A 22,166-nucleotide genomic window follows, 5' to 3' on the forward strand; every position below is an offset into this window, starting at 1 on the left:
ATAAATTAAACGTCTGGGGTGAAAGGTTGCAGCACTGACCTTTGACAATCAATTTACACTGTACACTGACCTTACACCGAAATCTGGTTCAACTTGAAACTCAAACTGAACTGAATTCAAAGGCTTATTTTTGCCGGTTGAACCTCCAATCACTGAGCCAAGGCAAGGAACGTCATCGGTAGACGTAGCCAATTAAAAGGCCAAGGGCAATGGTTGACGGTCGAATCAGAGAGCCAAGGGCAGAAGGAGGAGCTTAACTTTTCTGCAGAATACGGCCGCGGGTACCCGGCGAAATGAGACCATTTGATTCTTGACCCCCTTTCAATCGGAATATTCTATGGAGCAATATTTAAGGAGGTGGAATGGGTAGGTAATACTGAAATTTCAGCTTCGTATCCATTAATATTGCTCCTTGCAGCAGATCCTTAAACAAGTACTAACTAAATTAGGGTTACGCGTTTCTTTGAATTTCTCGATTTAATATTTAATTTTAAGTAATTATGGCAGAAGCTGCTGGTTCCAGCAAAGAAAAATTTAGGAAAACACTCGAAGATAATGAAAAACGTCAAGAAAGATTGAAGAAATTGAAGGAATTACATTTAAAGAGGGTATGGAGTTAAGCCTTTGTTTTGTTATTGTTTATCACTAATACCACCATTGTTTACGTTATTAATTAGAATGAAGCTAGAAAATTAAACCACCAAGAAGTGGTAGAAGAAGATAGACGTAAAAATTTACCTACAAACTATGAGAGCAAACAAAAATGGGCGGAATATAAGCTAGAATCACAAAGGAAAAGAGAAGCAGCCGCTGCTGAAGGAGTAGACTATGATCGGGTAAAACACTTGGATGTTGGGGCTGAGGAAGCCGAGATGTGGAATAGAAAGAAGAAAAAGAAGAATCCAGATCCTGGATTCTCGGATTATGAAGCTGCAACTGCGAGGCAATACAATCAGCTTGTAAAACAGATTAAGCCTGACATGAATGCTTATGAAGCCAAAAAGAATGAAATGTAAATAGGCCTAAATAATCCTTAAATGGAAAAAATACACCCCTTAACCGGTAAATTTGGTTTCACCCCTTTAATTGTAATTATTGTTTTAGGGGTGAGGAAGCATTCTATCCTGGTAGAGACACAATCATTCATGGTTTACATAAAGACACTAAAGAAGGGATAGAGAAAATGGTTACTGACCTTGAAAAACAGTGAGTGTTATTTATAACTTACCTGATTTAATTAACAACATTTAACTTCTAATTTAATTACCCCCCTAGGATTGATAAGAGAGGAAAATACAGTCGCAGGAGAGGTTTCAATGATGATGCTGATATTGATTACATTAACGAGAGAAACATGAATTTCAACAAGAAACTGGAACGTTTCTATGGAAAATACACAACTGAGATCAAACAAAATTTGGAAAGAGGAACCGCTGTATAAATAAATAAATATCATCTGGAAATTATTTTTATTGTATATTATATTCAACAGTTTTTGTATAAACTGAAAATAAATAAAACTTAATCACAGAATATTGTACATAATTATTAATTAATATTTGTCAAATCTATTAATGAGCAAGATGTAAGGAGTATAAGTGATTTGGGGAAGTTGTTTTCTATAATTATGAAAATATATCATGATTAACATTATTAGGAACGTTAATGGAACTCTAATAACAATTTTAGTGTAGGACCACAAACATCTGACTTCCTAACATCATACTCATTAATATTGGTGGTGCACAATGTTGTCATTGAAAATTAATTATTAAAGGAAAATCTCAGGTAATATAACATTATACCTTAAAAGAAGGGCCTTTTTCTAAATATATGATCTCTTATTACAAAATAATTAGCATTTATTTAGTTTAAAAAAAAAAATAAAATCCAGACTACTGAGCCGACATTGCTTTAGCGGCGTCTGCTAGCCATCCATGAACTTTTACACGCCTACGCGTGATCGAGTGGGCTGTGCCCTTGCCCTACCTCCCCTCCCCTTACCTCTCACCATATGAGAATTCAACCAATCCCTTTAGGGGTGGCTATCAGACGTCACTAAAACAATGGCGGCGCGGTAGTCCTCGTTTTAAGACAAATTAAATGCTAATTATTTTGTTAAAAGAGATAATTTATTTTAATTTTAATATTTAATTCCTTTTATATTTAGAAAAGGGCCATTCTTTTAATGTATAATGTTACCTTACCTGAACTTTTTATTATAATAAAGGAATGTAATAACTAAAACTTAGGCTTTATAAATATCATTTTCATTAATAATTTAATATTAATTTCGCGAAACTTACCCATATATTAAAATCACAGCTTTTAAATAAAAAAAAAAATTCAAAACAAAATGGCTTTGGTTAAAAACTTAATTTAAAAAACACGCTAAATTCTGCTAGAATAAAAGGAATATATATATTCTTATATATTCAATCCAATTTCCAGGGAATGTGCAGTCATCATTGGTTAAGATAAAAACTTAAATGCAATTAAAAAACAAAGTGTAATTCCCTTCAAGTTAATTGCCAGTTTCAATTACTGAACCAAAATTCCGTTTGCCACAGCATAAGAAACATGCTTCTTAAAGGAGATTCATCACCATTGGGCAAAACGGTATACCGACCAATCAGGTTTCTGTAACCTTTTCCGGCAGTAGCGATTAAAGGAAATGTAGTTTCTTCAGCGAAATCACAGTCTTTTTGTTCAGGGCTGAGCTGCCTGTGTTTAGATCTAGCTAAGGGGAGTATAACCTTGACTTCTTCTTCATAGGGCCTAAATATGGTGATGGGTCTCATGGTGCTACCTTCAGCTACCACCACGCAACCCCAAGTTGTGCCAATATAAAGTTCAGATCCTTGAACAGCCATAGCTGTAACTTGGCATCGTCCCGCTTTGAAAATAGATATAAACATATAGGCCTATTTGAATCGGTTTAAATTGACATCAACTTACGACTCAAATGCTCTTCTATACTAATTGACATTAAACTCTCTGAGCAAGGAACGAGTTTAGAGCAATCGAGTTTCTGTAATATTTCTTGGGCCTCAACATCCCATAGATACACGACACAACCTAAACAAACACCATTTGAAACCATTTAACCCTTTGCCTTCAAGACTGTAAGAATAATTTTTATACCAGGATAGATATAGGACCAAACGGCTGGTCCATTGGTATTTCCCGATATAAGTTGAGTCACGTCAACATTATCTACAATAGGATCGTAATGATAAACTACATCTTGGGCCTCTACAATGTCCCCTTGAAATTTATACACTGATATGCTGCCTTGAGTTTGACCGCACCATAATTGACAACTGATGAAGATTGAATGATATGAATCAAGACATTCTGAATCTGAAGAATAGGCCAATTCTTCAGAAACTTACCTGTCTTTAAAGCTAACGGCTGTTACGCAAAATATTGGGTTTCCATTTCCTCCAAGTTCTCTTACAAGAGGGTTCATCGGGTCATCCTCAACCTGATTATTGTTGACGGGGTCTAAATCTTCAATTACGTCTTTGGGTTTACAAAGGTGAATGTCGCAAAGCCATAAACGACCATTGTTCGTAGTAACGGCTATCTTTTTTGACGCTTTCAAATAACAAATGTTTCTAATCGCGAGCGGAGGGCTGCATTCAACGTCTAACGCGAAAGCCCGAACTTCAACATAAGGCAAAGAGCTAAAAGAGCCAAAATTGTAGCCAATAAAAGCGCTTTCCTTAAGGAGAAATGTAAGTACCTATAAACATGAACGGTTCCTCTAGAATCTCCCAACCAAACAGTGTCCTCAACGACGCATAAAGCAGTCACGGCTGCGGCGTCAACATTTAATACTTTGTATTCGTGCCAGCTGTGTTGTCCACACGATAGTATATCTATTTGTTTGCCTAATCTACTTAACCAAACCTCCCACGATTGACTGGCGTAATCCTCGTCATCGCAGTCCAGTACCGTGGCTGTTGCGCTAAGAACAGTGGTGTGTTCTTGCAACGAGACAACATCGACTAAATGGACGAATTCCGGAGCCGTTCCAATGGAAACTATTTGACTAGCCGATGGACGGTCTTTAGGTTGTTGGGCCCAACATAGAGTCATTAAATCCAGGATATAAGTTGGATAAATCATTTCCTAAATCGTTTAATACTTGTTGGAATTGAGCCTGTAAAAACAAGAGAGACACCGGGAAAACTTACCCTGTTGGTAACTGAAGGTCTTCCACCTTCTAATATGTTATCTTTTACACATTCTTGGCCTTCGAATGGAAGGTGAAGCGTTACAAGTTCGTACATAAACATTCCAAATGAAAAACAATCCACCTAAACATTTTTTTTTACAGTTGGTTTAAACCACGAAACCATTTTGTACTTAAGACCACTCTCGGCTTAATATGTCATACTTTTTCAGTGTATTCCTCTTCACCATTAAACCTCATAATCTCAGGGGCCATAAACCCTTCAGTGCCACCGAAACCTTTAGTTCCCGTTGGTAGAGTGGCTCTGCTTATGCCATAATCGGCTAGTTTGACATCAACGTTAGGTTGTGGGTTTGTGGGATGGAAAGGAGGAGGTAAGTCCCAAACCAGGACATTCTCTGATTTAAGATCTCTATAGATTATATGCTGCTGATGTAAGTATTCTAAAGCTTTCGCCACCTTTCAAGTTGAAAAAGGTCTATCAGTACCGTCATACTCGAATCTATAATGTCACCAACTCCTTACTTGGACTACAACTTTTTGCAGGACGAAAACGTCCAATCGGGCACCGGATCTACGATAATTTCTAAGAACAGCATCCAAAGCTCCTTGAGGAGCCAGCCTTAATACTAAAGCTAATGGCCTGGTACAGATTCCAACCAATGGAACGATATTTGGGTGTCGCAATGTTAACAGAATATTAAGTTCTTGACGTGCGGTGCAATATGCCTTGCACGCGTATTGCAACGGGTCCCGTTGCCATTTATTCCAAGCTGCCTTATAAGCTACCGCGTCTGATTGTCTAGCTCCGTAACCAGGTTCAACTGGTTGAAGCATTTTCATGGCTACTTCGATTAAGGTATTAAAACCCTGTCAAATAGTTTAAACACGACAATGTAATTGCAATATTCTAGCCAACGCGAAATTGTGAACATACTCGTTGCTTAACAGTTGCCTTGAAGACAAAACCAAACGCCCCTCTCCCCAGCATTTTTCCTTTCTTGATATTATCTGGTGGTATCAAATATCTTTCCCCCAAATCACCAAATATCTGCGCGAAAGAGGTACAATCCTCAACCGTTCAAACCCAAATATGAAAGTGTGCATGCACTTACCGTGTCTGGTGATATGTGAGTAAGTTGTTGTTCACCATGAACGGGACACTTTAGTATTTTTTGTTCGTACGCGGTTAAAATACACTCTTCAACCATAAAACTATATACAATACTCTCTTCACAGCCAACCGACCCTTGGGAATTATTCGCGTCTTGGTCGTTTGGGGACATGAGATCGTCGGACCGACCTTCGGCTGAAGGTTTTCGACTAAACATTTAATTTTTTTTATTGTACATTACCATTTTCCAAGGACATTCATTATCGTAGGCATTACCTGGAACCATTGGAATCGGGTCCAACTCCGCTATCACTATCATGCGAGGCTGTACTTCCTCTAGAACCCTCTTGCCTTCTCCCACCCGGAAGACTAGGCGAATTGGCTCCATTACGGGGTAATCGCGGTGCATCCAGGTTTCTAGATACCGGATTATTGACGTAAAGTTCCTTCGAGTAACAAATATCTCCTTTGAGACCTCGAAGAACGTCGACTAGCTGCCACATATCATCACTACCGTCGCTGGAAGTTGGGTAGTTGGAGTACTCGGACTTGCAATGATTCACTAAGCAGTCCATACACGGCACCACCCTAGTAACTAAGAACTTTCCCTCGGAAGTATGGACGAACCGCGTCCCTAATGTCGGGTACCAATCTTCCAAGAGAATATCAATGTGGTCGACGGCTAAAGCTAAAAGTTTCGCTACGCAAGCTTGATTAGGTTTTAAAACGACTAAACTACTGTTCTTTTTAGTGGCTGAATCGAGTCCCGTTTTTTGCACCATAACTTCTTGATTGGGCAAAAGTATCTCCAATATGGAAGAGTTGGCGATGTCAACGTCGCTCCAGTTGCCCTCTTGAAGAAGCAACAGTTTCATGTGATTATAATCGCAAGGAGCGCTACCTAAATTAGGTTGAACCTCTTTCAATCTAAACAAAGTCGTGTCCAAATATCGTAACTCCATTCCCGTTTGCCAACAAATCCATTCGGCTTTACGATTCAAGGCCGAGGCTAAGACGGGGTCCAAAAGAACTTCCCGAGGGAATGTAAAGAAGGAACGAATTATCTCGACGATGGTATCGTCCGCCAAGATTCTGGTCATTAATCTCGACCAGAAACCGCTCGGGAAGTAAGATATCAAAAGCAACCGAAAGATACTCTTGTCTAAAGTCGACTGATGAGAGATAGAGTAAGGCGGAATGCTAAACGATTCGACACCAACGTCTTTCTCAAGTGGATCGTTGATAATTGGACCACTGATTCGATCCATACTGGTATCGGGACCTAACTTCCTCTCGGTCAAATTCAAGGAGACATTAGAAGTGACTGGGGCTGAGATTTGTTTGGTCGTCGCGTACGTTTTACGCAAGGCCCAACTTCTGGATCGTACTGGTATCTGCACGGTGGTAAGGCGAAAAAGAAGTAGAGATAAGACTTAAAGATAAAAGGCGTCAAAAATTCAAAGCCAAAGCTACAGGGATAGGGGTACAGAACGGAACAAAGGAACTAAGTGAACATTGATAAAGAGTGAAAAAGGAAGAAAGAGCGGCACCATAGACCCTTTGAATTAAACACCTTTACCCTAACGTCGCATCCCGGTAACCCGGCTCTCAGATGTTCCTCCGTGGGAAGTAAACACGGTATTAACAGAGTACGATTATCCCAGGTCAAAGCCACCTCGAATTTGTTTAGCAGATTCAAAATGTACATTTGGGCATCGCCCGGGGCGCACTGGGAAGTTTTGAAGACATGCTTCAAATCCTCAATCTTCATTATTCCTGAATTTTACAAGTAGCGCTGTAAGAAAGCCTAAGTTCTACTATAGGCGTCGCTATAATTTTATTTACCGTTTCTAGCGAACGGATTAATTTCCCTGATGGTAACCACGTGAGCTAACATATCGCAAAGCCATTGCGGGTCCAGAAAATACAGATCTTTAAGAGTGGCATCCTCGTAATGAAGAAGCACTCCATTTTCGTGAAGAAACGTAGTGGCTTGGTTCAATTCCGCCATATCCCGAAAAGCTATATTGAACTTTTGTTGCATTTCGTGCATTACAAGCATTCTTTAACCAGTCAAAAAGAAGTTAAAATAAAATTCAAACTACCCAAAACCACCTAATGAACCCGTACTTATATTGCTCGGCCCTAAGAACCGGATCTTTGGCTTGTAGCCTTCGTTCTAAAGCTAAGTACCCAACAACGTCTTCGAGTGCCAAGTAAGTTGCGGGAATCTTTTGCTCCAGAAGACGTTCTTTACTTCCGGGGCAAGATAACCCGAAGACGCAGTCGTACATCAAGGAACATAAGAGTTTTACATTGTGTCTGGTTTTGCAGCTAATTTCGATCGTGTCCAAAACCCTTGGTAGGCCACACTTATCGGCGTCAACGATATTAATAAACCTTTCGCGAATTAACTGTTGAAGCTCTTCGGAATAAGATGGAGGGAATTTATCCTTGACTAAATCGTAATGCGTTCCCACAATTATGACTGGGGCATTTGGGGCGCGAGCTTGTATATTGACGAGCCATTGTTGAATGGCGTTGATTCCTTTTTCGCCATCAGTAATCCTCCAAACGACTAGGTAAAGAGATCTTTTGGATAGGAAGTACTGATGGGTAGCGTAGTATTCTCTCTACAAAAACCATCCCCACAAACCGTAAGACATTGTAAAATAGACCCCAATATTAATCGGGTAATTACTTGGCCTCCAAAATCCCAGGTTCTGAAAGTAACAGGTCCATGAGTGGACTGTCCGCGTACTTTCTTTTCAAATGTCCAATCACCGACATCAACCCCGACAGTGGACATACTAATGCCTTTAGCAGTTTTCAAATTTATATTACGGTTACCCATTCTCTTAGCCCAGTGCTTTAAAAACAAAATGCAACTTCAAAAAATGGACGCGTATTTTTTTTTTGGCGCAATGAGAACACCCCGTACCTCTGGTGGTTTCTTCTTATAGCTACCAGTTCCCTCCAATCGCAATTGCTCTAATAAAGACGTTTTGCCTATTCCTTGTATACCTACAATCATAAGCTTCATTCGCGCGTACGGTTTGGCGCTAAAACAAACCGTTATTAGCCAAGAGAACGAATCAATGAGAGGGGCAGACTAAAACTCTTACTCTTCAAGGATGGACTTGAGGTAACCAATGATATCCATCGTTTTGTACTTCTTACTTTCGATCATACTTTTTAGAGGATCGTTTAGGTTACAGCCTCGCGTATTTAAGTTCCAAAGTTTACTTAACAATCCCATTTCCGGTGGTAAAGTAGTTAAGTGAATGTTACCACTTAGATTTAGGACCGACAGGTTAGTTAGCTCGCTAAGGACAGTAGGAATTTCGCGAATGCAATTGTTACTGATGTCCAGCATGGATAAGTTAGTGAAGAGACTGCGGTAGCGTATTGTACAAATTGGGCTATCCTGAAAAGGTTTTCAAAATATGTCCTTCCCAGTTGAAGTTTCGGGAAATTGACCGTTTGTGTTAAGACTTACTTTGCCAGTATCGTAAGAATCATGTGACCTATCGTCATCTTCATCATCAACGTCTAAACTCAATACAAGCCTATCAAGTTCGTTATCGGCTAGGATTAGGGTTCTTAGGTTATCAAGTCGGACGTGTCTTCTGTGTGGACAGATATGCAACGGACCTGGTGCCGTTAAACTTCTCGGTAGAGCTCGAAGACCAGAGGTGGCTTTTCGAACTATTACATATATACGGGGGAACAATAAGACCCAGCGCTTCAACTAACGCTTCGTGTTAACTGATAAATACCGATTTTAGTCGAAGTAAAATCCGTCACGTTATAGCAACCGACTCCCAGGTTTGACAGATCCGAAGATGATTCCGTATTTATCGAAAACCACGAGTTTATTCGGTTGTGTGACAGATCTAAATGTTTCAGATTCGCCGGGTAATGACTGACAGGACCCATTGTTATTAACTTATTGTAACTCAAATTCAACCGGGCTAACCCTAAGGCGCAACAAGCTAGAACTGGTGGTACTTTTTCGTAGGCATTATGAGCCAGGTTTAACGAAACCAGTTGACACTGCAGATTCTTATCCCAACTGCCATCGGGAAGAGCATCTACCACCTGTTTCGGAGGTAGACCCGTGTTTAAAATTTAAGTACGTTCCTCAATTTGATACTTTTGAGGATTCCTAGGATGACTTACTTCGACGCTACGACTCCAGACATTATGATGATGAATATCTTGACGAATTAAATGAGTTTGGGCGAAACCTTCGACGCTGTATCGTCCATCTTGACTCTTGCTCTCGCAACTGGTGACGGACACTACGTCGACGGAATGAACGGGACTAGACTCGACGGAACTTTGAAGATCTTCGGCGCTGTCTTTGGATAAGTTTCGGGAACCGTCCATGGGTAAGGGCAAAGCGATTTGATTATGAGGCATAGACGGTAGATCGTGAAGCATATTTAGCGAGACATTCAACTCGCGAAGTTTAGGGGAGGACCACATTTTGACGGGTAAGGACTGCAACTTGTTATTGGACAGATCTAAGATGACTAAGGAAGGAAGCTCAAAAACGTAGGAAGGAATTGTCTCTAAGCGATTCTCTTGGAGGTGTATTTCCTCCAAAATGGGACAGAACCAAGGGTTACTTATCGCGTTACTCGCTGCGGACGAAGTTTTTGCGTTACTAAAAGTTCTGGTTGGTGAGGAAGGAGATTGCGGGCATGTTTTTATAGCTTCAAAATCGGGCAACCTTTCGAGTTTATTTTGAGCCGCGTTTAAGATTTTTAACGACGGCATTTGGAAAATGCACGGTAGAAGCTCGGTTAGTTCGTTACTAGAAATGTCCAAACGCGTAATCGCGGTCATTGATATTCCTTGGTTCTTGGGAGTTAATTTCAGTTTGACATTGTGCGCCACGCTGGCGTCTATCAACCACTGTTCCCTCAAGAACTGCAAACAACGTTGACGATGCCAGTTAATCATGACGGGTGTCGTCGGGAACATGGCGCTGTACGTCACGCTCGATCCTAATCCCGTCATCTGTCCAGAAGCCGCGATATCTAGTGACTTTTTGTTGATCTTGTACTCCGGGTCTTGATGCGCTTTCAAACTTAGTAATTTTGACATGAAATGGTAATCCTTATTAGTGGCCGCGATCCTCAAGGCTTTGCATTCGTCATCACGCGCGCCGTATCGTATTAACAGATCTACGACGGTAGCGTCACGATTCCGGCAAGCTTCGACTAAGGCAGTCGATCCAGAGTATGCAAACTCTTCGTCACGCGACTTATCAATGTCCTGCTCCGTAGCGGCTATCTTTAAATTTGGGCTGGCCCCGTTTTGAAGGAGGAGGGAGGCGATGTTATAATGTTTGTTTTTCACGGCGACATGTAGGGCGGTTTCGGAATCGTTGTTGCAATACAAATCAACCTCAACGGGACAAGTAACCACTTCGTTACGAGCGGCTTCCTTATCCCCGTTTCCTGATCTCAAGTTTAATTTGGACATAATGTTTTGTAAGCTCTCGGAAAGCTTGCGTTTTGGGCTAGTTCTGACGGACGACGTGGCTTCGGCCCCCGGTGTACGCGGTTCCGAAATAACCTTGTCCGATTCCGCGGGTGAAGTGACTTTACTGACGCGTTTAGCCTTGACGCGAAATTTGAGCAAGAGTTCGACCATTCTATGATTGCCAACGTAGCAAGCTATGTACAAGACTGATTGCCCCGTTACGTCTTTGGAGTTAATGTCGAAGGGCATGACGTATTCGAGGTTACCAGTCGGGTCCGTGTACGTCTGCGAAAGTTCGGGAGGGTAGCTAAATTCTAACAACAAATTCATAACGTTGATGTGACCGTTTATGGCGGCCGCGTGAATTGGGAGCCATTTTTCGACAGTGGCTTGCTGAACCAACTCGGGAAATTTCTAATTTCAGAAAATAAAGTACCCAATAAAGATCCAACCTTAACGGCACAATCATAGAGATCCCTCATCTAACAATATCGTCTACTAGTAGGCAAAAAAGTCAGATGGAGGTCTCTCTAAGCGACTGTCACGCGTACACTACCTTAAGCAAAATATCAACAATGTCTTTTCTGCCATAATAGCAAGCTATGTACAGAGGAGAGTATCTCGTCACCGGATGACATCTTCCATCGGCTCCATTCTCAAGTAGTAATTTAACTATCTCTTTTTGCCCATCTTCACAAGCTCTGATTCGTGTAATAAACGTTAATTTGTCACTCAAGGTGACACCACGTAAAAGACCTTAAACCTAGTCGAAAAACTCTTACTTAAATAACAAAGTATTGCAACCATTGGGTGCGGTATTAATAACTAGTTCGGCTTCAGGACCAAGTTGCTTAAAAACTTGTTTGGCTTGACTAGAGTCACCTTTAGAGCAAGCGTTCCATAGAACTATACGTAAAAAGTGGACGCATTTCGGTAAGTAAATCTTATCGATAATCATTAATAGACACGCCCTTCGTAAAAACTCTAATTAACTTAATCACAATCAAACGGAAATTGAATTAAAATCAATTCGCGAAAACCCGCCTGTTAATTTCATTGGACAGAGGACTTTAGTAGAAGTAAGCCTTACCGAAAATTGTACCAATCAAAATGATAGACCTTCAATGCAAGGACATCAAGGTATTTTTTGGACAAATTATTTTAGGACACTTTAATTAAATGTAGAGCAATAATTAATTCCTTGGGAAGAAAGAGGGGGGGGGGGAGTTTGCCATCTTGGGTTATTTCCTGGCGCCAAAAGGTAACGCCAGACGGAGCCCAAGTTCATTTCAATATTTGCAATAAGACTGATTCAATTCATGGTTAGAACTTACGTAAGAATTGAAAAAGATACGTAGCTCATACTAAGGCATCTAACAGACCTCTTGAAATCAATTGAAAAATAAACCCTTTCATAAAATTCTTTGCTTCTTGAGGACTTTTGTCTATAGAAATACGATACTATAATAGGGAATGAATGAAGGCCGTACATGAAAGGTCTACCCTTCGAGTGGTTCTTTATTTACCTGTGTAACATTGGCTGAAGTGCTGCGAAAAACAATACCCTATAAAGCATGCAATAATTGAATAAAAGACCCAAATTCAAGAGCCTGATTTTAGCCAATAAAAGGGAATATTTCTATTTATGTTTAAATATAGAAGAGAAGGTCACGTTTCTTGCCATGTTACTTAAATACTTATTAACCAGAACCCAGGGGGGGGGGGTGGCTATATCTACGTGAGTGAAAAGTGATAAAATGAAAGAATTAAGTCCCGTGATCCCATCTTGGTCGTTCAGGCAAGGTCAGTTAAGTGCATTCCAGGGGGAAACCAGTTACGAACCGAAAATTCGAGGAGATAGTCGGCATATTTTAAAGAAAATTTATATTTAAGATTGTGGAAATATTGTATTTGTTTAAAAGGTATTACTGGGTTGATATTTTTATCAAACGTATATTTTAGATTCTAAAATAATTTAATAATATGTTGAAATCCTGTTTCTGTTTGAAAAACCGAAAGGGGGTCGGGATTCGCGAACTATGTGTGTGCATTTGAAATTGAAATTTTAAGATTTGAAAAAAATTATATTATTATATAAACGTAAGAACTTGAATTTCTCATCGGACTGAGAATTGTCTAAGGCTATAACGGGGGTGTAACTATAAATCCGGGTTCGAACCGACCATTCTCACAACCGAATATAATACAAAACTTGCAATGACTGAAAGAAAACTCACCCAAATAAAGCTCCTGTCGTTTTTCTTCTAATTCATCTGAAAAACAAAACATTCAATTGTCATTTTACACTGACTGTTCTCTACAATAAAAACATACAACACACTGAAAAATTAGGCCTATTCGACCCTCACCCATGTTATGTAGGCTTTGAAATGAAATGACCATAAAAATAAAAGTATGAAATGGAAAAAATATTCAAGAAATAATAATTTTAAGTACATATATGAAAGCAATTGAAGCGAAACTAAATTATAGAGGCTCGGAAGAGTCGAGTGGAAGACAAAATTTTGCGAATAAAATTCACGAAAAAGTCACGCTTACACGATTGGAGCAAAAGGAAATACCAGACGACAAGTTTAACAAACTTGAAGACGTTTATAATTAATTAATATATTCAAAAATACTTGTTCGTTTCACGCGCCATGAAATTTAAAAAAATACTAATTAAGTATGGAGTATAAGTGTATGCCCAATTAAAAATGTTAAAATAATTTTTTTTTATTTTTGAGGGGCAAATTTGCATGAATTTTCAAGGGAATCTATAATAAATATGGATGGAGTCGTCTCAAGGATAGAGGTAAAAAGCGCGTGACTTCATGATGGCGGAACCCGGGGAATACATCAAACATGAAATTATTGTAATTTGGAAAGAGGAAAAATATCGTATTCTTTTCATTTGAAAAATAACTATATGGTTTTAACCCGCGTTATAGGTCCTATAGTTTTTTTTTGCGTAATTTGAATGACAAAATCAATCAACATGTCAAAAACAAACGTCCCTGTATGACGATGAGACAGCGGGCCTTATATTTTATTTATAGCTTTGTTTTCTTTTTTAATTTTTAACATTTGGGCGTATAGGGATCGAGATAAATGTACTTCTACATAACAGATAACGACGAAGCATCATAATCATAAATACATACTATTGCATATAGAAATATATATAATATTAAGTTTGCAAAGAGAGATACAAGAACGAAAATAAAAAGGCAGAAACATGTACTCGACGCTCCTCTGTCAGTAGCCCTATCTCGTAACACTAAGTTCTTTAGAAAGTCACATATTTCAGTACCACATAAGTTAATAAAGTAAACAAGCAGACCAATATATGACGTTTGAACTATTGCGATCGATTGCACTCATTTTCAGACCGCTGTGACGCGTACTTTTTATGCATAAATGGGTTTTAGAACAGTCCTAACTTGGAACACCCCCTTCCTAAGTTAGAACACCCAAATATAAATGCGACAAATCCAAGTTAGGGTGGCTATACCAAGTATACTTAATATCGAGGTTAACTTTAATACGGGGCCCACACATAAATCACTTCCCCATTAACACGTAGGGGAAGGCCAAGTAAACCCACTTGCCTCTGAGCAATAGCTAGGTTATAAATAAAATAAATAAATGTTTTAAGTGGGCATGAAATGAACAACTCACCACCACTACCACCGCTATCACCGATAAACTTTCCACTTTCCGTATCATAAACGGTGCAAGGTGACGTGGTTTTGAAGTATCCATACGCTTCATTCGCAATAGGGACACCTTCGATCATACTACCTCGTCGCGAAAACATTATTAACTAAAGAAATACGTCCAACAACCATCTCGAGGAGCGAATACCGATTAGAATGTATTAACAACAACGGTCCGTCACTACTACTGACCATGGCGTCCATACGGTGGCCAAGTCCGATTCGCGTCAAATAAACACGCGTTACGCGGCCAGTTACTCCGGGCACTCATCCTTGACGTCCAGATGAGAATGATTTTTCTAAATAAGCGCGAAATTAAGCCGCCAACAAACGTAGCAGACGAGAAAAAGGGGCGATAAAACCACAAACGTGTATTTTAGTAAAAAAACACGCGGGGGAAAGTTATCCTCCACCTTCTCCTCCCATTAACCTCGTGCTTCTCTTATATAAACGTCATTAATTTACGAAAGCCAATCGGAATTCGTCTCGAGAAAAGTTGGTTTTTCTCCACTAAACATAAAACCGCTTTTAACATCGACAGAAGATAAGAACTTCTCCGCTAGACTTTTAATCGAATTTTTTTCTTCTTCAAGTAGCAATAATTGTACCCACGGCAATGACGCTGGACAGCCGAGAGGAATCCCTTTCTTTTTTCTTTTTTCCAAAAGGGGTATTTCACTTTTTTTATTTGCCCAACAGGTAAAAACCGGTTATGTAATAAGTTAAATGACTTAACGAGGCTGTTGGCGAGAGAAGACAGAGAGCTATGGAGCCAACACTAGGCGAGGGTTTAACCACGCATTCCTATTAAGTACAACCCGATCTCACAGTCGCCAGACGATGGTTCAATATTCAAATTGGAATTTTCAATTTTGGTGAATATCGCCTCGAGAAAATTACATTCTAGATTATATAAAGTTTTTCTTTCGATTTTAAATTTCTTTTTATTTCTAAATACTTGTTATGCAGGAAATGCGGTTTTCGTTACATAAGATAAATAAAATGGATTAAAATTATATAAAACCGTAAACTTTCCCGACGTTTTAAACTGGACTTTCCTCGGTGGTAACTTTGAAATAATGACCCTAATTTTATATTGGTCTTGTGACCGACGCGAGCACGAAACAAACGCCAGGGATTACATATTTTTTCCTAGGTCTGTCTTTCTCATTTGATAATACGAGGAATACATACAGCTAATTGGAATCATGGTGTATAGACACTTTCACTCAACGTATGCAGGTGGATTTTGTGCAGGGAAGAGCTAGACTAATCGTTTGTCCCTCAAACCGGCGTAGAAATTAACACGGGGTCACAATAATTCCTAGTAGCTGTATGAATTCTTTATAATGGAATAAAAGGAGCTTTATGATGGATTTGAACTAAGCGGTGAAGCCATACTACAATCCTTTCAGGGGCAATCGCGAGAGAGGCCGGGGGGGAAAGGTCACGTGACCCGACTGACTGGCAGACGGCAAATATACTAGTAACTTGTCCCCGACGATTAAAATTAGAGCGTGGCATTGGATTGGATTGGAATATATACCATACCGTCTTTGAAGAAGAAAGTGGGTGTTAGGCCTTGCGAGTCTAGTTTCTAGTTTTCAGGTACCTGCTCAGCCCTGCTGCGAAATATAGTTAGACTAGTTAAGCTAACCAGCATGGACCGGATGTTTTAAGGGACAGGAAGCCTAAAACGTTCTTTAAGAGCTGAAAGGGATGTACAACTGTATTCAATTATGACAAAGCGTAAAAGAAACACATTTCACCGTCCCTTTAATAAACATTAGAGAACAACTGGTGTTAAATCAACGAATCTTAATAGCCGGAATGGCCTCAATTAACGTGGGATTTCAGAGTTAAATTGAACTGGGGGGGGGGAGAGGAAAGGGGCTCGTTTATAAAACAATAGCTTTCATTTTTTAACGTTTATAATGACGTGACGTGGTCCCTCTAACCCATCCACCATTATTATTTTTAATGTATGGTAAAAACGCTGTTTACCTAATTTCTACTAACACTATAAAGGAATCTCGTAGAACGTCTTTAATAATAATAAGCCCCTTTGGCGCTTTATCCTCAATTTTAATTACCATAAACCCTCCAAACTCGCGAGTTATTTGACACTTTACCATTCCCTAGTTACCTAATTAACGCTAAATCACCGCGAAGATCGGAGACGCACCGAGAATTAAATGAAATCAAACCGAGATAAATTCCAAGGTCTATCCCCCCTCCCTCTCTCTCTTTTTCACCCCTTGCACTGATTAACGATATTGTTTCATAAAGGGACGGTGAAGTATTTACGAATTTAAAGATAAAGATCAGGTATATTTGACGTCACGCTGTATCTTTATTCTTTACATTGTGGTAAGACCGACGTGAAAGTGTAACTTCTATGACACGATCGTGTAAGTCTAGAAAAGTAGTAAATTTACATATTCGCGTAATAAGGAGCATTATGGAAAGAAGAGACCCAAAATATTGATTTTCCATTCCAGTTTCACACCTCGTTATTTCCCCGTTGTTTTTTTTTTATAACCTTGTCTAATTTGTTCCCATAAAAATGCCTCATCCATCCCAGAATTACAACAAGAAATTACAGTTCGCTTCGATGAATTTAAGGGTTCAATTTTCCTCATGAGAAAAAAACCAACCCTCAAAAACGCAATATTTATAATATTATTATAAAAACGATTTAGTTTTCATCATTTCAAAAGCAATAGACTATTGCATTGATTTCAGAAGAGAAGCAAACAAAGATCGAGGGGCCGGGGGAAGTCACCTTCTTGGGCTAGAGGCAGTCTCTCTCGGGCTGCCTCCGTCTGGCGTTGCCTCTTGTCGCCAGGGAAATATATAACCTAAAAGGGGGCGACCTAACTCTCTCCCCTGTGGTGTTTGCTTCTTCTCAAGTAGTTAATGGAATTGTCTATAACAGATGAGGAACAACGTGAAGCTTTCTACAACGCAACACAAAGTCACTTTAGAACATTTTTCGCGCGACTTGCTCTCCCATGAAGCGTCAAGATCCCCCAAATTGATAATGAAATTGAATACTTCAAGATCGTGGAAGTTTACCACAAGTTTATAACAACAAAACTCGTACGCCTAGCACGATCAACAGAGGGGGTTTCTATAGTACGTGGCGACCTTGATATCTGGTGTTTTCTCAACAACAAGACTTTGAAAGTCATAAAGTATGGTTTGGGTCACGTGATAGGACAGAAGTCGCGAGGTCATACCACAAAAACGTACGATCATTGGACACGGTCCTCACGGACATCGTCCGGACTTAAAATCTAAACAGTACCCGTTGTTAAGTAACACCATATCTTATATCTTCACGTAGGCGTACACGTTAGTTTTTTGAAACCCCTTTTAGCGAAATTTATCTTCGTAAGTAACCCTAAACCGTGGAGGTAAACGGATACTACCAAAGTAAGGAGGTTGTTTCTTGTCAAAAATGTCATGTTTCTAAATTATATTTTCCATTTTTCTTAATAGGTTGCGATACGAGTTTCTCCAAAGCGAGGGCGGGGGGATATAAATTTGGGTTTAATAATGACCCCCTTAATGGAGAAACGATACAGAAAAACGTTCTAAGAAGGCCTGGGTCATCAAAATAATAAATAATTTGTTTCGACGACGTCAAAATAACTAGGAGAAACAAATTGGCGTAACACTTTTTATTTCACCCCAAAAATGATTTCCCTTTCGCTATAAGTATGTCTGAACTGAACCGGAAGCCCCGTACCAGTTTTCCCAAATGGATTGTTACGGAGATAAAAAGGCAAATTTTTTTACCACTCGTGTCTCATTAGGTCAAAGATAAGATTAATAGTTACAACAGTTGGCGCCAAACAACATTTCATTTCATTTCACTGTAAAAAAGAAGGAAAAAAAGGAATACTCACCAGCGGCTTTACGAAGAGTGGCCATTATTTCCAAATGACCGCTTTTCTCGGCTAAATCGAGGGCGGTTAGACCGGAACAGTCTTTGGCCAAGAGATCAGCGCCGTGGCTTAGTAGAAGCAGGGCGATGTTTGAGTGACCACTCTCGGCGGCCACGTGAAGTGGCGTTTTACCCGACCCTTTAGAGTTGCAAGGCAAATTTGGATTGGCTGCAAAATATAGTTAATATACAACTTCTTAGTTGATGGTTGAAAGAAACGCGTTAGTAATCGCTTGGACACACTTTAATAAGCAAATTTCATAACAAGGGGTGCAATACAACTCCGGTTAAAACAAAAACGAAAACAGATAATAATATAAAACTTTAATTGCGTCATTTAAAAACAGTTTTAAAGGTCGGAGATTGAGGTAAATGATTAGAAACAAACAGGACAAGGGGCTGCTACGTGATCCTAACAAAATCCGCTATTATCAAGATGGATTAGAACTTTAGGAATTCAGGCAAAGTGTCTAAGTATCAGTGTCTCGAGATCTATTATGTCAACGCATACTGTACTTTTAAGAAATGTAATTAATAAATTTACCTCCAGCTTGAAGTAGAATTCTGGCGCAGGTTTCATTATCATTTGTTGCCGCAGCGTGTAACGCGGAACGACCCAACGTATCCACGGCGTCTAAAAAATGAATCTGTTGAAGAAAATAATCACTCATGTACATCATCGTTTTATTTTTTTTCAATCGCGTAAATCAAACCCTAATCAATATCTCAACTTCATTATCCTATGATAGATATTCTAAAGTCTACTACATTGTAAAACTAAACAATCCCTTATATATACCCGTCCCGTAATCAGAACCCAGGAGAGGAGTTACATAAGTTCCTAAATAAGGACGTAAACACAAAATTTGGTCATGACTCAAAATGTGTTTTGTAATTGTATACACTCAACGCGGAAATTACGTTATGACATGCTTTGAACGATGATCAACTTCTCTTGAACTACTTTTATAATTTCATGATGGACGTGTCCCTCAAAATGGACTCAATACTGTCCAGTACCGTTTCCAGATTGTTCCTACCCCTCAAAACGGACTCGACACTGTCCAATTTCGAGATTATTCCTGAAAGCCCAACTTTCAAAGCAGCTTGGCTCTCAGCACTCTTGTTTATAGGCTCAATATTTCAAGTTTTTAGGCGCATAGCCACTATAATTATTCACGCGTTGTTATCGATTCGAAAGTATGATTTGGACAGATTTTCGAAGGAATTAATTAGCTAGCTGCGGTAACTTGAAGAACATGGTAAACATAAGGTTCTAATGGAAAAATAGAGTCTTTGATAAGACCAGCGGAGGAGAATCGCTGCGTGGGTTTAGACGCTTTCTGGTCAGCGACACTTGGATCTTTGCTCAATCGCGAAGCGGAAGTGATAGTTATTTAAGTCTACATTGCTAAAAATTAGGAAAATATTTCAACGACGAAAATAGGATATCACAACAATGCTAAAAGCGATAAACTGCGTGACCTACTTAATTCTAATTTGCATCACGGTTACCGGTACAGGAGGAAACCTGGCGGTTCTGGTCATCTTCGGTCGAACCCCCGCCTTTCAAACGCACAACAACGCTCTACATGTCAGTTTGGCCATCGCGGACCTTCTATCCTGTATAGTGACAGCACCCGTCGCTATGGTAGTCACCTCTTTTCCCGATATAAATATCAATCTGCATTGGAGAAGGATCTTGTGTCACCTTCAACAATTTCTGGCCATCGTATCGGGAATTGACAATATGTTGACAACAACGGCCATCTGCGTCCTCAGGACCAAAGTCCTCTTAAACCCTACTTGGAACTATTCAGCTTCGACAACTTACCGCCTGATAGCCGCGACTTGGGCAGTCTCGCTACTAATGGGGGTCTTGAGTTTGACGCTTTTTCGAATGGAGAACTTTGACATTTGCGCCTTAGAAGATGGGAAACGTTCAAAAGGACCCTTTTTTGCCAAGAATTTTGGGTTACCAACTGTATATGCCGGGTGTGTAATCATTTTGGCCTGTTACGCGGTCATATTCTTTTGGAAGGCCAAAATGAACGCGCAGAAAACGCGAAAACATGGCGGTCAAAATAAAATTCTTTGCAATTCTGACTCCGCAAAGCTTCAAAGACAAATTTCAGTTCAGGTACGAGTAGTTTTAATCTTATCTGGGATTGGATAGGGACAACTTGTAATTACGAGCCACTTAAATATTGATTCCATTTGGATGATTAGGAAAAAATAGTCCTTGTCAATAGTTTTTCAAAGATTTGATAGGAAATTGACAATGAAAACTTTGAGCGAATTTTTTAAGAACTATTGAAATTCAGGACAGAATCTCATAACCCTACTGTTCTGAGACCCCTATCCATAGTACCCATGGTGTGTCATAACCCTACTGTACTGACCCCTCTCCATAATACCCATGGCGCGTCATAACCCTACTGGTCTGACGTCTCCCCAGGGCCCATAGTATCCATGGTGTTTTAGGCAAGTTTAGAAAAGGTTAGGTACAGTGAGGGGTCAGGTTTCTGTCTTCTAACCATGATTATTGCAGCAAAATTGAGCACTTTTATTTTTATTTTCAGATTGCTAAGAGTAGAGATCACTTGCATCCCAGCATGACAAGCATTCATACCACATTTATATTGGCAATATTGATCATAGTATCATACGCGCCTATTACCATATTAGGTTTAGTTAATCTAAAGGACAACAAAACATACCATGCCTGGTATTCTTTTAGCTTTGCGTTTTTGTTACTAGCTAATTCTCTCAATCCTTATATTTATACGTTGAGGTGTGCGGCTTTTAGAAAAGAAATACACAAACTGTGGGCTAAATTTATACAAGAGAACCACTCTAGAAGATGTAGGTCTCCACACCCCAAATGCAAGGTTTAAACCCTTCTTAATAACTTCATCTTATCATAAATTAACCGAATGACATTTATAACAATCTCCAAGCATTGAAGACGATGCAATTATTATTGTTAAGAAAACTATAATTACCTCGTCACCGTGGAGAAGATCCTCCAAAAGTTCCGCATTTCCCCACAATGCTGCTTGGTGGAGAAGCCTACCATTGAAATCTTCATTTTCTTCATCCATCGCGAAACTTTTTATCCTTTTATGTAAATTTTAACACTATAGGAGACTTAATTCCTCCCACAATAAAGACCGCACAAACTAATAAACACTTGATTGTCGATAATTGCACAATTAGCCATTTTTCACCAAGTATTTTTCAATATTTTGCCTCATAACGCTCCCAGGAAGGCACAGCGCACTATACGTTTTGACCAAGGCTTAGCGAAAACTCACTCGTTTTAGCGCTATTTACTTGGCTTTACGCATTAAAAAACAATAATTTATAATAAATTTGTTTCTTCGCGACTTATAACAGCCTATTTCCGATAGTAATTTACTGTTTCTATAAAAATTCACACTTTTTTGGACAAAATAGTAACACACACTCGAACGGCCTTGACAGACGAGGTCACTGTCACTCTTCTCAACGACTCACCCCTTTACCACCCACACAACATCTCCCACCATCTATGAGATAAGGAAGCAACAGCTCGTTGCCTTTGCCTGTTTTAGGTTCTATGGGAAGAACGCACGAAGTGCCAACTGCCTATCACAAGCCATGAATGTATTCCTGTTAACCTGAATATTGAATAAATTTACG

General features: G+C 39.5%; 2 protein-coding genes across 2 annotated transcripts; one reads left to right on the top strand and one right to left on the bottom strand.

The window, feature by feature from the left end:
* Window positions 1–403: 403 nt before the first annotated feature.
* LOC149588397 (pre-mRNA-splicing factor syf2) lies at window positions 404–1,533 on the top strand. Its single transcript, XM_089862700.1, has 4 exons — window positions 404–608; window positions 678–1,012; window positions 1,105–1,206; window positions 1,276–1,533. The coding sequence occupies exons 1-4, from the start codon at window positions 501–503 to the stop codon at window positions 1,439–1,441; spliced, it is 711 nt and encodes a 236-aa protein (XP_089718826.1). The 5' UTR covers window positions 404–500; the 3' UTR covers window positions 1,442–1,533.
* Lrrk (Leucine-rich repeat kinase) lies at window positions 1,453–22,011 on the bottom strand. Its single transcript, XM_089862696.1, has 26 exons — window positions 21,488–22,011; window positions 19,027–19,129; window positions 18,445–18,651; window positions 13,049–13,084; window positions 11,594–11,717; window positions 11,368–11,512; window positions 9,498–11,225; window positions 9,095–9,416; window positions 8,815–9,023; window positions 8,441–8,742; window positions 8,257–8,377; window positions 8,017–8,184; window positions 7,446–7,948; window positions 7,161–7,378; window positions 6,895–7,091; window positions 5,592–6,709; window positions 5,317–5,524; window positions 5,139–5,252; window positions 4,727–5,071; window positions 4,406–4,660; window positions 4,203–4,325; window positions 3,749–4,137; window positions 3,396–3,689; window positions 3,145–3,323; window positions 2,959–3,078; window positions 1,453–2,896 (listed from the first exon to the last, which is right to left on the bottom strand). Exons 1-26 carry the CDS (start codon window positions 21,584–21,586, stop codon window positions 2,538–2,540), a joined length of 7,986 nt encoding a protein of 2,661 aa, XP_089718822.1. The 5' UTR covers window positions 21,587–22,011; the 3' UTR covers window positions 1,453–2,537.
* Between the last annotated feature and the right edge of the window lie 155 nt (window positions 22,012–22,166).

This window comes from Phalangium opilio, unplaced genomic scaffold (genome assembly GCF_054372755.1).
Source record: "Phalangium opilio isolate 3A_F unplaced genomic scaffold, DU_Popi_V2 ptg000650l_1, whole genome shotgun sequence".
Lineage (NCBI taxonomy): Eukaryota > Metazoa > Arthropoda > Arachnida > Opiliones > Phalangiidae > Phalangium > Phalangium opilio.